Source organism: Oryzias melastigma, linkage group LG4 (assembly GCF_002922805.2).
Source record: "Oryzias melastigma strain HK-1 linkage group LG4, ASM292280v2, whole genome shotgun sequence".
Taxonomy (NCBI): Eukaryota; Metazoa; Chordata; class Actinopteri; order Beloniformes; family Adrianichthyidae; genus Oryzias; species Oryzias melastigma.
The window spans coordinates 28,617,039-28,630,570 of NC_050515.1; the positions used below are offsets into that span (position 1 = coordinate 28,617,039).

General features: G+C 39.4%; 2 protein-coding genes across 4 annotated transcripts in view; one reads left to right on the forward strand and one right to left on the reverse strand.

Annotated features, from left to right (window-relative positions):
* cracd (capping protein inhibiting regulator of actin dynamics) overlaps nt 1-13,532 on the reverse strand; it is a 37,164-nt gene that overhangs the window by 22,872 nt on the left and 760 nt on the right. Inside the window, exon 1 of one of the 3 annotated variants that reach the window (XM_024259012.2) lies at nt 4,554-4,685. The exons of 1 other annotated variant lie outside the window; for it this stretch is intronic. The gene's annotated coding sequence lies outside the window, so the exon portion shown is untranslated. Of the gene's footprint in view, nt 1-91; nt 689-4,553; nt 4,686-13,532 lie in introns of those variants that run through there. One more of the 3 variants, XM_024259009.2, reaches the window with a different exon arrangement.
* chst14 (carbohydrate (N-acetylgalactosamine 4-0) sulfotransferase 14) overlaps nt 4,486-13,532 on the forward strand; it is a 10,811-nt gene continuing 1,764 nt past the window's right edge. The window contains exons 1-2 of the mRNA XM_024259013.2: nt 4,486-4,750; nt 9,570-9,979. Coding sequence (XP_024114781.2) covers nt 4,525-4,750; nt 9,570-9,979 — 636 coding nt within the window. The 5' untranslated portion in view covers nt 4,486-4,524. The remainder of the gene's footprint in view (nt 4,751-9,569; nt 9,980-13,532) is intronic.

The window sequence follows — 13,532 nt, forward strand, 5'->3', positions numbered from 1 at the left end:
GCAGACATGGGAACAGCAACACGTACCCTACACACAGGTCTAACATACAGCCTTCTTCCTAAACATGCACGTTCAAAGAGCGTTTTCTTACCGTGCTGCGGTTACCTGTGTGCGAGGCAACAGTGCAGCCGTTCCACCTGCCTGCTGTCACAGAGGATCTAGGGCATCACCTGGAGTCAGGTGTCAGATGGATTACCCACCCGCCTGTGTGCGCATGTGTGCGTACAGGAGCACCACAAAGCTGACATCTCTGCATTTCATGATTTTGATGAAGATTTCATTGCGCTGGTCAGGCGCCTGCTGCATGCATGTGAGTGTTGGTGGGGGGCCACATGCAGGGTCTGAGGAGGAGGGACAGAGGTAACGCTCAGTGAAGAGAGATGGGCGTTCTCTTGTGTCTGCTTGTGCTGAGGAAGCACAAAGTGACACTTTGTGTTTCTGCCAGAGAGCCAGTGCAGGAGGACAGAGTGGCATTCATCACTTCCACCGGCTGATGCACACAAAGCTTTTCATTGTGGGTCAACAGCAATATGCATGTGTGATTGAGAGTGTATTGCAGCAGCTCACAGCTGGTTCACAGCAGGATGGCCATGCATTTCCTGCACTGTCAGGTCTGTGAAGGTTGTGGGGGGTGGCTGCATTAAACCCGCCAGCTATGAAAATCTTGTATTTTGAGTTTTTAACATGTTTTTGTTTCATTTTTCTTCTGAAACAGAACAAATGTAATAAGAAATCATTTTGTTTTTGCATTTCCGACTATCCTTCACTTCCTCGTCTGAGCTGACATGCAGATCAGAACCATACGGCTGGACATTAACCAGATTGATGGACATTTTTATGTAGCACCGGTGAAGATTTATGCTAGCGAGACAGAGCTATCATAATCAGATAGAGGGGATCAGCTCCAAAAGCCACGCCCCCTCAGAGGAGATTTTGGAAACAGAGGCTTCAGATCAACATGAAAAATGTATTTTAAAGACGTTTAGGTTTTTGGATTTAGGTAAAAACTTCATAATCATCATTAAAACACTACTGAGAACCAGGAACTGCTGGGAAGGATCTACTTCTGAACATTTGTGTTCAGGTTTTAATCAAAAATAAAAAAATATTTTCCTAATTTACCACTTCCCTTTTTACATTAGATTGATGGTGTCTGTAAGAACCAGCACAGTGTTGCTGGGTAACAAGGACCGCTCCCCTCACCTCCAGTTTTGGCAGGATCACACTGCAGCCTCACAGGGATACGGTAATGATGGGGCTTTGCCGCTCGGCTGCAGCCTCTACTACAACAAAGACAGGCGGCTCTCTAAGTGAGGATGTTCAGGAATAGAAACCCGGAGGAAGGCTGATTCTCACATTCACAAAGAGCCAGCAGAGGGTCCTCATGACTCCAGTTTTTGTGAGACGGAGCCTCAGCACCGATGTAAATAAAACCATCAGAGTGCATTGTTCCACTGTGGGAATTCACAGAGGGGACATCCCAGAAATTCAGCAAACATCCCAGGAGACGTCTGAAAACACGACAAACCAGGAGAACCTCACCCGGGGGACTCTGAGCAGAAAGGAGCACTGTGGAAGGGCAGTTGTCCCCTCAGACTGTGCAACACATCAGAGGAACAGCCCCCGCACCAGATCTAAAACGCAATCTCACGCATCTCTTCCTAAGAAGAACATCTGTTTTTGTGTCATCATCAGTTAATCGATTAATTTTCCTACAATCCAACCAGATTGATCTGTCTGAGGAAAGCTCATTATCTTGAAGAAATACAAGGAATCTGGAAAACTTCACCTGCACTGTTCAGTAGCAGGTATTTACCCCTGAGTCACACTAGAGGAAGTTTGGGATAAAGATGTTCTGATCCATTTTAGGTCAGGGAATCAGATTGTTCAAAATAACTAATGTGGACTAGAGATGTAGTGATTCAGTCAAGCCACGATTCCATTCACAGTTTTAAAGTCACAATTTTGATTTAACGATTTTTTTTCTCAACACAATGAATTACATTTATTTTAAGGCCAAGTTTGTTTTCCTTTAGCCCCTTACATCAATCTGTCTGTTTTCCTGCGAACAGGAAGGAATTCATTCAAATAAACAATTATCCTTTCATACTCGTTCATGCCGTACTCCATGTGATGGACCGCTCCTCACCCCCAGCTGCTGCGTGCACACGTGCGCACACTCCCACTCAGCCCAAATGAGCGTTCACGCGCAGAAAAAAAGACAGAGAGCTAAAAAGAACTGATAAAAGAGCACGGCTCCCAGGAAGGAGTCAGAAGAGAAAGAGTCGTGAAGCTGCCATGACTGTTGCCACGGTAGACTGGTCAAAGTTACAGTAAAGTTGTGATGAAAATCTCAGGTTTGCTTGAATTTGCGTTAATGATGTGATCACAACATCGCAAAATCCTGGTGGGTCTGACTTTTGTGAAACTTTTAAATCTGAAGGAGCTGTGGGAATTTCCTACAAAGGGTCCACAGTTGAAAGCACTCAGCCCCTCTGCTACACGCACACAGACACAAACGCTCACACATGCACAGGCGCGTGCACTCATGTGAATCAGGAGCAGACAGAAAACTTAGTGTGTGACGTAGAAAAAAAAAGCTAGGTGAACTGGAAGCTCCATCCATCCATGTATCCGTCCATCCATTCATTTGTCCACCCACTTATCCGTCCGTCCATCCGTCCATCAGCCAAGAAGAGACGGGTCTGGTCTGTACCGCTCAGTGGAGTCGAGGCATTAGATGAAGGCGTGGTATACCCTGAATAAATCGCGGATTCCTTGCAGGGCCACACACTCAAATTCACACTGGATGACAGTTTAGACCAGAGGTCTGCAACCTGCAGCTCCAGATCCACATGTTCTCTTTTATCTCTCCATGGTGGCTCTTTGGACAAACATAAAGTAAGTCATGGAGACTGCTGATCCAGACATGTCGACCGTCAGAGTCAGCAGCTCCTGATAATGTCTGTCTAACCAAAACTACCTAAAGAAAACAAATAAACAAAGCCTGAAAACTAAGACTACCAAGATCCAAATTAAAATAAAACCCAGCAGTGTAAGACTGCTGAGGGGAAAGAGGGGAAAAAGAACAAAAAAAGAAAGAAAAGAAAAATAAAATAGCATTTTCTTAAAGTAAGGATTACTTAATTATCATGTATTTAATTTAGATGAGTTAAATATATAAACTGATGTCTGAGGTTCACATAGATGATAAACTATGTAGGTTTTTACATCCTGTTGACCTGAAGACGTCTTGTTTGATCAACTCTACCACCAGAATGAACGGATTTTATATGGAAAGAAAAACTTTGTTAAAAAGTTTGATCTTTTATAAGTTAAAAGCACATATTATCTTATGCTGAACAACATTGTCTACTAGCTTCACTGAGATGATCCTGTTTGTCACTGATCATCTTTTATTTTGAAAATAAGTTGAGCTTCTGTCACATGTAAAAAAAACACATTTTGAGAGATGCTGGGTATATTTTTGCTTTTGTTTGTGCTAAAATAGACATAATTCACATTTATTATTTAAATAAAGAAGGTGATGAACACACATCTAAATTAATCTCTGATCCTTTTGTTTACTTGTAATTTACATACAATCAAGTGGACAAAAAAGGACCGGGCCTGAATCACAAACAAAGATCCATCACTGTGACTGTCATACACTTTCCGGCATTTCTAAATGTGATTTGAAAACGTATACTTTAACTTTGTATTGCAGCCTCCTCTGTGTGATTTATCAACAGAGGGGAAGACGGTCCTTGTCTGCTTCCCGGTGATTAAAATCAAAACCACTCTTCCGCTTTTATCCGAGGTCACTGGATGACCCATGACTCAGATAAAATAGATGTCTGGCACTGAGAAGACCTTCACACAGATGTCTCTGGAAGAGGAGGAGTCCTTCTTTTAACAGCAACATCCTGATAGTTGCCGTCTGTGAAAGTGCATCATCAGTCATTGAGGTCAGAGGAGGTCACTTCACGTGTTTGATGGATCAGCTGAAACAGCAGCAGAGGCCTGTGGATCCATCCACTCTGTGTCTCAGCTCCATGGAGATGTGAGAACGGATTGAGAGCCTCAAACGGTCTCCTTGCACGTGCAGGAGGCCTGTGCCGCGCGCGTGCATGGCCTCGGTTCCGAGCTGACTCCAGCATCCCGACATCTCCGAGGCTCGAGCATCAGCGGGTCTCTGCCGCACCGGGACCACAAGCGCAGCGTAAACGCGCGCGGAGAACAAAGAATCGGGCCTCTGGATTCTACACGTTTGGACCAAAATGAGGCGCAGACGGGTTTGATTTGAGCCGCTCGGCTCTGGATGAAGCCCGCAGAGGCGCTGACATGGCGTTTGCGCATTTCTAAGCAGATCGAACTGCCAGTCTCAGCTCAATTAGGAGCGCGCGCACACGCAGACGACGCACATCTGGCGGCGGATGGAGCAGCGGGTCAGTGGGGATGAGCGGTGACAAGGTCACCGGCGTGGTGTAAAATGGAGAGGTGTGCGCACAAACACGGTCAATAATGGAAGAAGAGAAGGAAAAGACATCCACCTTTTGTCTGCGCGCGCGCTTCCTCCCTCCCGTCGGCTCGGAGGTGAACCCAGCTCCGGCGACTCCTTTTGTGTTGCTGATGCTGCGGGTGCCCGACGCGCGGAGACACGCACAGAGCGACGGCCCCGCACAGCTGCACGCGTGCGAGACGGAGGAGGGCGGGAGGAGGGAGGGTGTGGCAGCCAAGATGCGAGCACGTAAGCTTAAGGCGGGGGGGGGGGCAATCTATGAAGGAAAATCTGACCGTAGGATCATAATACAACCACTGGTTTCCGCTAAAGCTAGCCTAAACATTTTTGCAACATTTCACAAAAATAATTACTGTTCCCATAGCAACGACGATGTCTCTTCTCGGCAGGGACGTGCACAGGATTTTGAGGGGCAGGGGGCTCGAAGTTGGAGAAGGGCAACAGAGACGCGTTTTTATGCTTTAATTGATAAAGAAATTAACACACATTTAAATATAAATACATGTATTAGGAAATAACTCCTCAATTCAACAGTGAGTGATGCATTCAAGTACTACAACAATGCTGGGTCATCAGAGTCTTCTTACTCTCCGTTTTGAACTTAGATTGTGAATAATATCTGGTGAAACATTTTCCCACTTTTTTAAACAGATATTCCAGATAATTAATATCAAAAAGTCTAAATAAGAGTTTTAAAACACTTATCCCTTTAAAAAATAAATATATTTTCCACCAAAGAGGACTTCCGATCTGCAGCAGCTCCCCTGACAGATCCTCCAACACGGAGCTCTGTCTCTTTCATCTTTTACAGTACTTTTCAAATAATTTGCAGTTTAGCTAATATTTTAGCATCAGGCTAACGTTCTGGGCTCATTTGTCATATACTGAGGTTTTTATAGGTTAATTTAGAGTTTAGCTCCTTTTTTAGTCACAGGCTAATGTTTTTGACAAATTGAGTTTACGGAAGAATAAGCTAGCTTTTTTTTGCAAATTTGGCTTCTATTGAGGTTTTTCGTTTAGCTAATTTGGAGTTTCATGTTTACGCAAAACGCTAAATTAATATTTTTGCAAAATTGTCATGTATTGAGGATTTTTACTACATTTTTTTTGAATGGTCAAATAGTGGTCTTTTATAGTTCTTGAATGAAATTCCAGTCATTTAGCAAATTGCTTTTGCATTTTCAGCAAATCCCTTGAGCAATTAAAGTCAATTGCATCACCATTTTCAACAAAAAGCTTCAGCATCTTCAGTGACTACTTTCAGTAAAAAGCATTCACACTAGCATTATTACACGTAATACAAATTTTGTAGTTTGATTTATTTTTTGAAGCTCTATAACCCAGAGGCTGAGACTCATTGTGTGAATGCTTCACACTATAGATCTTGTTCCTCTTTCTTCTAGTTTATGTCAGATTCTGTACGTTTTTTGGCACATAAAAAGCTTGACGGTTTTTAAGATTTTACACAATTCATACAATTTTTCGGCTCATGTTAAGCCAATGGGAATTTTTTTCCAATTCTTTATGCACTTTGCAGTTTTGATCTTAATAATGTTCAGCACATTCAAGACATTTATGCTTGTACTTTTGGTATTGATAAATGTTATGCAATTTAGGATTCTACGCAATGTTTGCGTTTTTTTAAAACGAAATTCTTCAAATTCTTTGTGCATTTTGAAACCTATGTTATATTGGTATCAAAACATGAAGCACGTTCAGGACAATAATGGTACTGACGTTTTAAGGCTAATTTTGAGCTTAGCCAATATTTTAGCAACATATTAACCTTTTTAGCTAATTTGGCATCTACTGAGGTTTTTTAGACTTGGAGTTTAGCTAATATTTTAACAACATGCTTATGTTTTTGTTAAATTTGAGATCCACTAAGTATTTTTTTTTAGCAATGTGCTTAAAATGAACCAAAATCAACCATGAATCGGATCAGAAACCCCAAACTCTGACATGAAAGAAAACCCACATGGAAGAGGAGAACATGCAGGATTTGAACCAGAGCCTTTTTGGTGTGTGGTGAGTGTTAACCACATCCTTAGAGGAATAGAATAGAAGATCACAGAAGTTTCAGGCTTTCTAAGAACAGTTTCAAACCACCAGTAAGACTCGTGGTAAACATATAAAGTGTTCTTTAAGAAGTTATTTTTCAATTATTTTTCAGTGAGCTACCTCGACTGCACTGTAAAAAGTCAAACATTGGATCAAATTACAAAAGCTCTATGATTGATTACATTTAAATATATATATATATTTAAATCAAATTAGATTTTTGAGTTGAGTCAACCATTAAACAAAAATTTTAATTTGATCAAAACTAAAAAAGTTGCATTACCTGCTATAATGCTAGTGTGAATGCTTTTTGCCGAATCTGGTTGCTGAAAATACTGAAGCAGTTTACTCTAATTGCTGAATGAATTTGCTGAAAATGCAAAAGCTGTTTGCAAAATGTTAAAATTTGCTAAAAGACTTAAATTTCGCTAAAGAACTATGAAAGAGAGCTGAAGTTGGCCTAAATTTCTGAAAATTGTTTGTAAGTGTGATTACATGCCAATTCCGCAAAAATATTTAGCATGTTGCTTAAATATGAGCTACACTCTAAATCCATCCATCCATCCATTTTCTTGACCGCTTTGTCCCTTTTGGGGTCGCGGGGGTGCCGGAGCCTATCCCGGCTACTGAAGGGCGAAGGCGGGGCACACCCTGGACAGGTCGCCAGTCTGTCGCAGTACACTCTAAATATCCCCAAAAACCTTAGTTGATGCCTAATTAGTCTAAAAAGCTAGCACATTGCTAAAATACTAGTTCAACTCTAAAATATCCTAAAAATTCACAGTAAAATTAGTCAAAAATGTTAGCCTGTTGCTAAAATATTAGTTAAACTCAAACGTAGCCTAAACCTCAGTAGATTACAAATATTAGCCAAAAACATTAGCTTGTTCCTAGCTAAAGTCAAAAGTAGCGTAACAACCTTAGTTAATAACAAATTAGCCAAAAAACGTTGGCATGTTGCTAAAATATTAGATCAAATTAGCATTTAAAAAAATCAGTAGACCCCAAATTACCAAAACATGTTAGCATACTGCTAATAACAACTCATTGAGAAATGATTTAAAAATTACTGGTATAATGGTTTCAAAATGCACAAAGTTTTTTGAAAAAATTTAAATTTTTCATTCATTTCCTGTGGGGCACGTTTTACTCAATATTTCAAAAACTATAACATTTATAAATACCAAAAGTACAATCAGTAATGTCCTGAAACTTTGAAGCATTCACACAACAAATTACAGAACTTTTGTTAATTAATCAAATGAGTGTCTTCATTTATGTGATTTATAAAAACATGTGAAAAGTTTTAAACAAGCAGAGTCAAAAGTGTTTGTCATTTCTTCTACTTTTTTGGGCTGTTATACGTTTCCCCCACTCACTGTTGTCTTTGGCCTAAACTGGCCTCTATTGGTTGATGATTCAACAGAAATAGAAAACATGGATTTTCTTAGCAACTCCCTTTTGTATTGCAAATAAACACTTTTGTGCTGCATAAAATATTAAGTGCTTTAAAGTCTACTTCAGAAATAACATTTAAAGAAGATCCAACTTTTTGGCAAAGTTTTGATAGTATTTGAAATCGGTGCATTTTGGAGGAATGGTGGAGCACATCAGGCCTCTGGATCTAGTGTGATGTCAGCAGGGAGGTGAAAAACGTTACCTTTAATCTTTCTGTTGTAGGTGCTGCTCAGCTATAAATTTATAATCTCAGTAAAAACAATACTAATTAATTTTGAAAAGTTAGGGATTTTGTTTTTCTTGAGAGTAGGCGTGGCCAATACGAAAGTCCCGGTGAATTCTCCTGCAGCCCTGATGTTGGATATTATGGATGTTTGAAGAGAGCTTAGAAGCTTTAATGAAACATTTGACTCAACTTTGGGAAGTTCAGGTCTTCTGATAGCAAGTTCTGGTAATGCAAATTGGAAGGTCAAACATTCTAATTTGCATGAAGTTTAAAAAATGATGTTGAATGTATGAGACCATTGGGTTGTATCCTCCAAATAGAGTAGACATAATCCAGTAAAGCTTGACATTTGTGTTACACATGATGACCACATGTCAGTGCTGTTGAGCCAGTTTTGTTACAGCTTGGGTAGAAGATGCTGCACCAAAATACCCAACATTTGCTTCAGTAGCTTTTGAGATATTTGCAAATAAGGATTAGAGAAAAAGTGCAGAGCAGAAATTCAGGACATTACTGCTTGTATTTATGGTATTCATAAACATTATTTGAAATAACCAAAATATGCCCAATAGGAAATGAATGAGAAAGTCTTCAAATTTTATAATCTTAAGCATATTAGCAACAAGCCTTTATATATATATATTAATGCTATGTTTTAATCTTTTATAGTAAATTTCAAAAATTTTTGTGTTTAGCTAATATTTTAGCAACATGCTAGCATTCTTTACTAATTTAATTTACTGAGGAATTTTCTAGGCTATTTTGGAGTTTAGCTAGTAAGTAACAAACTAGCTTTTTTGGCCAATTTTGCATCAACTGAGACTTTTTGGGCTAAGTTGGAGTTTAGCTTCAGTTTAAGATGTATGCAACACACTAAATATTTTGAAAAAAATTGGCACGTATTAGCGATTTTAAGCTATTTTACTACACGTTTATCAGAGATTTAGGTCAACTCCAGCACTCGTTTATAGTCCTTTAACAAAATTTACAGTCTTTTAGCAAATTTTGCAAACTTTTGCATTTTTAGCAAATCCCTTCAGCAATTTCAGTCATTTCAACAAACAGCATCAGCATCTTAAGCGACTATTTTCAGCAAAAAACAGCATTATCGGAGGTGATGCAACTTTTCTAGTTTTATTTTGAAAATCTACGTTGAGGACAGTTCAGTTGTAATCGGAAATGGGAATTCAAAGTACATATATAAAATACAAAAACTTAAAAAAAGACTTAAATAAAGACCTGAGAGAAAAACTTTTATGTTTATCAATTAGTATTTTTAATTGGTGTATTTTATTGTGACAGTTCTAACAGGAAGCAGTTTGACAGCCTCGCGCGGATTGATCTCTTTTGAACTTGTAGCATGGGGACGTGGTAGTTACTTTGTAAGTCACCAGAGCGGATCGATAAAAGCTGCTGGCGGGGCTCGAACCATGCCTCCACACAGACAGGACTTCGGGCTGAACCGGCCGGAGGGAGGCCGCCGCGGCTTGGCCATCAACTTCAGGAGCGCCACGAGCTCCGTGCGCCGCGGCTCCACCGTGCTGCCGTCCGTGCTGACGTTCCTGGTGATCGTGGCGTCCGGAGGCCTGCTGATGATGATCGAAAAGGGAATGCTGAACGGCATGGAGACGCCTGCTCCGCGGGGCAGCGGCAGGCGGACGGACCTCATCCGGCAGAGACGCGGTCCGGGCGGCGTGGACGTGGAGGCGCAGGTAAAACAAAGACCCGACGAACACAGTGGGTAAAAGAGTAGCGGGCATCCGGGGCAGAGCAGCGGGGAACAGCAGCACAGAGGGACCGCTCATTTACGGAGGGAAAAGAGAGTTTCAGCTGCAAACAAACTTATCTTTTTTCATGTTTTTGTTAAACTAAAGTTACTAAAGTTACATTTATGTTACTAAAATTAGTGCTGTAATGCCATTAGTTTTTTGAGCGATTAATTAATGATGACCTGTTATTAATCTAACATAGAACATATAATTTATTTGAAAAGCCTCTTTCTGAGGTATTTTCATTTAACTTTGTGACATATTTGTTGATTGTGATTTGTTGATCCACCAGCACTCGGACACTATTTTGAACTTTGCTGTTTTAAACATTTGTTCTCTTTTAAACAAACCTTTTATTGTTAATGAGCTTATTTTAGATAACAACATTGATTGTCTTTTTTGAACTGAAACCTGGCTTGGTACTGATGCTCCTGTTATTCTCAATGAGGCTTCCCCACCAAATTTTAACTTTTTATTTTCTACCAGGGGAGGTAAAAAAGGCGGTGGCACTGCATCGATTGCTCGTGGCTCATCTGTAACTAAAACAGTCACGTCAAATAGTTACTCCACATTTGAGCTTCATGCATTTTCTTTCAGCAGCCCGCCTATTTTACGTGCAACTGTCTACAGACCACCAAAACCCCCCTCCACTTTTATTCAGGAATTCTCTGAATTTTTTATCATTTATACATTCCAAATATAATAGAATTGTATTGAGTGGTGATTTTAATTTACATGTTGACACAGATGGTGATGCTGTTGCTAATGAATTTCTTAACCTTTTACATTGTATGGACTTTAAACAGCATGTTGCACAGCCCACTCACAACAGGGGTCACTCTGGATTTGGTCATAACCCACGACCTGTCCTGTAGTGTGTCCTCTGTTGTTGATGTGGCTGTCAGATCACTATTGTGTATTTTTTAATATCACCAGTTTTATGCAATGGGAAGCTCCAGTGAGAACTGTGAGGAAACGATGTATAACTCCTGATGTGGCTGCAAATTTTATCAACATTTTATATCAAACTCCTGCTCAGATTTTACCTGCTTCATGTGATTTTATGGATGAATATTTTAACAACAAACTAAAGTTAGCAATTGATGCTGTAGCTCCACTAAAAACAAAAATAGTAAAAACTAAAGCTACAGCACCCTGGATAAATGAAGACATCAGTCATGAAACGTGTATGCAGGAGAGCAGAGAGGAAGTGGAGGAAATCGAAACTAACTGTGCATGGACAGATTTTTAAAGAACAACAAAGGATGTGCAGTCATGCAATAAAAAAAAGCTAGAACCCTACACTTCTCAAACCTAATTATACAAAAAAAAAAAAAATTATCCAAACTTCCTCTTTAAAACAATAGACACTTTGACCAAAGGAGATTTTCAGAGGTCCTCCATGACAGCATTAGATGCTACATGTGAGAGTTTTGCAGACCACTTCAGTAGTAAAATCAATGTAAAGTAGATTTTGATTTTAATGAATCAACAGCCTTGTATTTATCAGAGGAAACACTGGAAAGTTTTGTTCTGGTTGATGCCGTGGCACTTGGTTGAGTTTTCTCAAAACAGCTAGCATGTAAATATTAGCCCAACTCCAAAACAGCCTAAAAGAAAAAAAAAGCGCAAATTATGCAAAACAGCTAACATGTAGCTAACATGTAGCTAACATGTAGCTAAAATATTAGCTAAATTTGCTGCTAAAGTCCAAAACAGCCAAATTAGCCAAAATAGCCAGAGCAGTGTTTTCAACCTTTTTTGAGCCAAGGTACACTTTTTCCATGAAAAAAATCCCGCGGCACACTAGCATCTAAAAAGGTAAAAAAATTAGTCTGTATTGATGTACACTCCCTCCACAGTCTAGTTTACATTTTTTATATAAGTGGGAATCATCATTAATCAATTTGCTCAAGTTAAACATGTATCTCATTAAAACAGTCTACATTTATTATCATTAATGAATGATTAAAAAAAATACTTCTAAATAATCAGTTTTTATGAATGCTTTTTTTCCCCTCTTTTTTTAAATACTTCCAAAACTATCAGACAAAGTAAAAACATTCTTTTCTTGTTTCCCTTCACTATAGTGTTGAGAATTCTGGCTCAAAATTCAATTCTTTTGCATTCGTTTTCCTAAAACAGCAGCTCTTTTGGCTACCAAATGGCTTTTTAGGTTGTTGTTTGCTTTGTTTGATTCATTATAAACTATTAGATAAGATTATGCACAAAATCCATGATGTAAATATGTTTTTATTCATATAAAGTGTAAATTATGTATATGCTGTTATTTATCCCTTCCAGAAAGAATCTACAAAATTAACGGTAAAAGAACTATTAGCTATTCAGTTTTTAACTCTACGCATTTTAAGCTTTTTTCTTTTTAAACACATTTGAAGCAAACAACACAAAACTCTGCAACCACAACCCAAATATAAATTAAATTGTGCAAAAACCACTAAATCAAGACTTTTATTCACATTGACATTAAGAAAGACAAAAGAGTTTCAGCTTTGAGGATGTCATCTGCTTTCTTCTCTCAGTGATGATCTGCTCTGTTTTAGAGAAGATTCTCTCAGTTCTCAGGTGTCTGGACAGGTTGATTGTGGAGCCATAAATATATACAGAATATATATACATATAGAATATTTCCTGCAGACTGTTCCTTCATACTATCAAGAAAAGTCAAATGATTCCAGTTTTTATCTTCTTTTTCTTTTCATTTTCTTTACATTTTGTGTTGATGTTTTCTCTCTCTCCCTATTTGGCTCTTGCGCTGCTGAATGTGTAAGCCCCTCCCCCTCCATCCAGCGCTCAGCGCGCACACTTAACCCAATGCATCATGGGGGCTGTAGTGCATAAACTCAGGCAGATGCCGGCATCCTGTCGTTTCTGAGCTTCATTCTTTTGTTCACTTTTTAAACTGTCTGACGTCGGATCCCGCTGGAAGCTACACCGCTAAACACGAGCTTTAGCTGTTATTTTAGTTGGAACTGAGAGACTTTATGAGCCGAATCAAAACAAGGAAGAGAGGACGTTACCCACTTCTGATTGGTCAGATTGATGACATGTGATCAAGCCTCCAACAATGATTGGTGAAGACAGCTGAAGGGGGCGGGACTTTTGTAAAAGCTGAGTTTGAGGCTAGTTTTGCGGCTGGATTACCATAATATCATTCTGATTAGTCATTTATAGAATCAAAGAAATATTTCTTTTACCATCTTGCATATTCCAAACTATCCAGTGTTAAATCAGGGCCGTTTGGATGAACACAGAGCTGATACCATAGTGATGGTAAATGTTTTAGATATGTGAAAATGGGTAATTTCCCGCGCCACACCAGACCATCTCTCACGGCACACCGGTGTGCCGCGGCACACTGGTTGAAAAACACTGGTCTAGAGTATAGCTAAGATATTAGCTGGCCTGGTTGGTAGTTTTTAGTTGAATAGATTGAAGCTCTGTAGTGACGTCTAACCTTTTTTCTTTAGCCCCA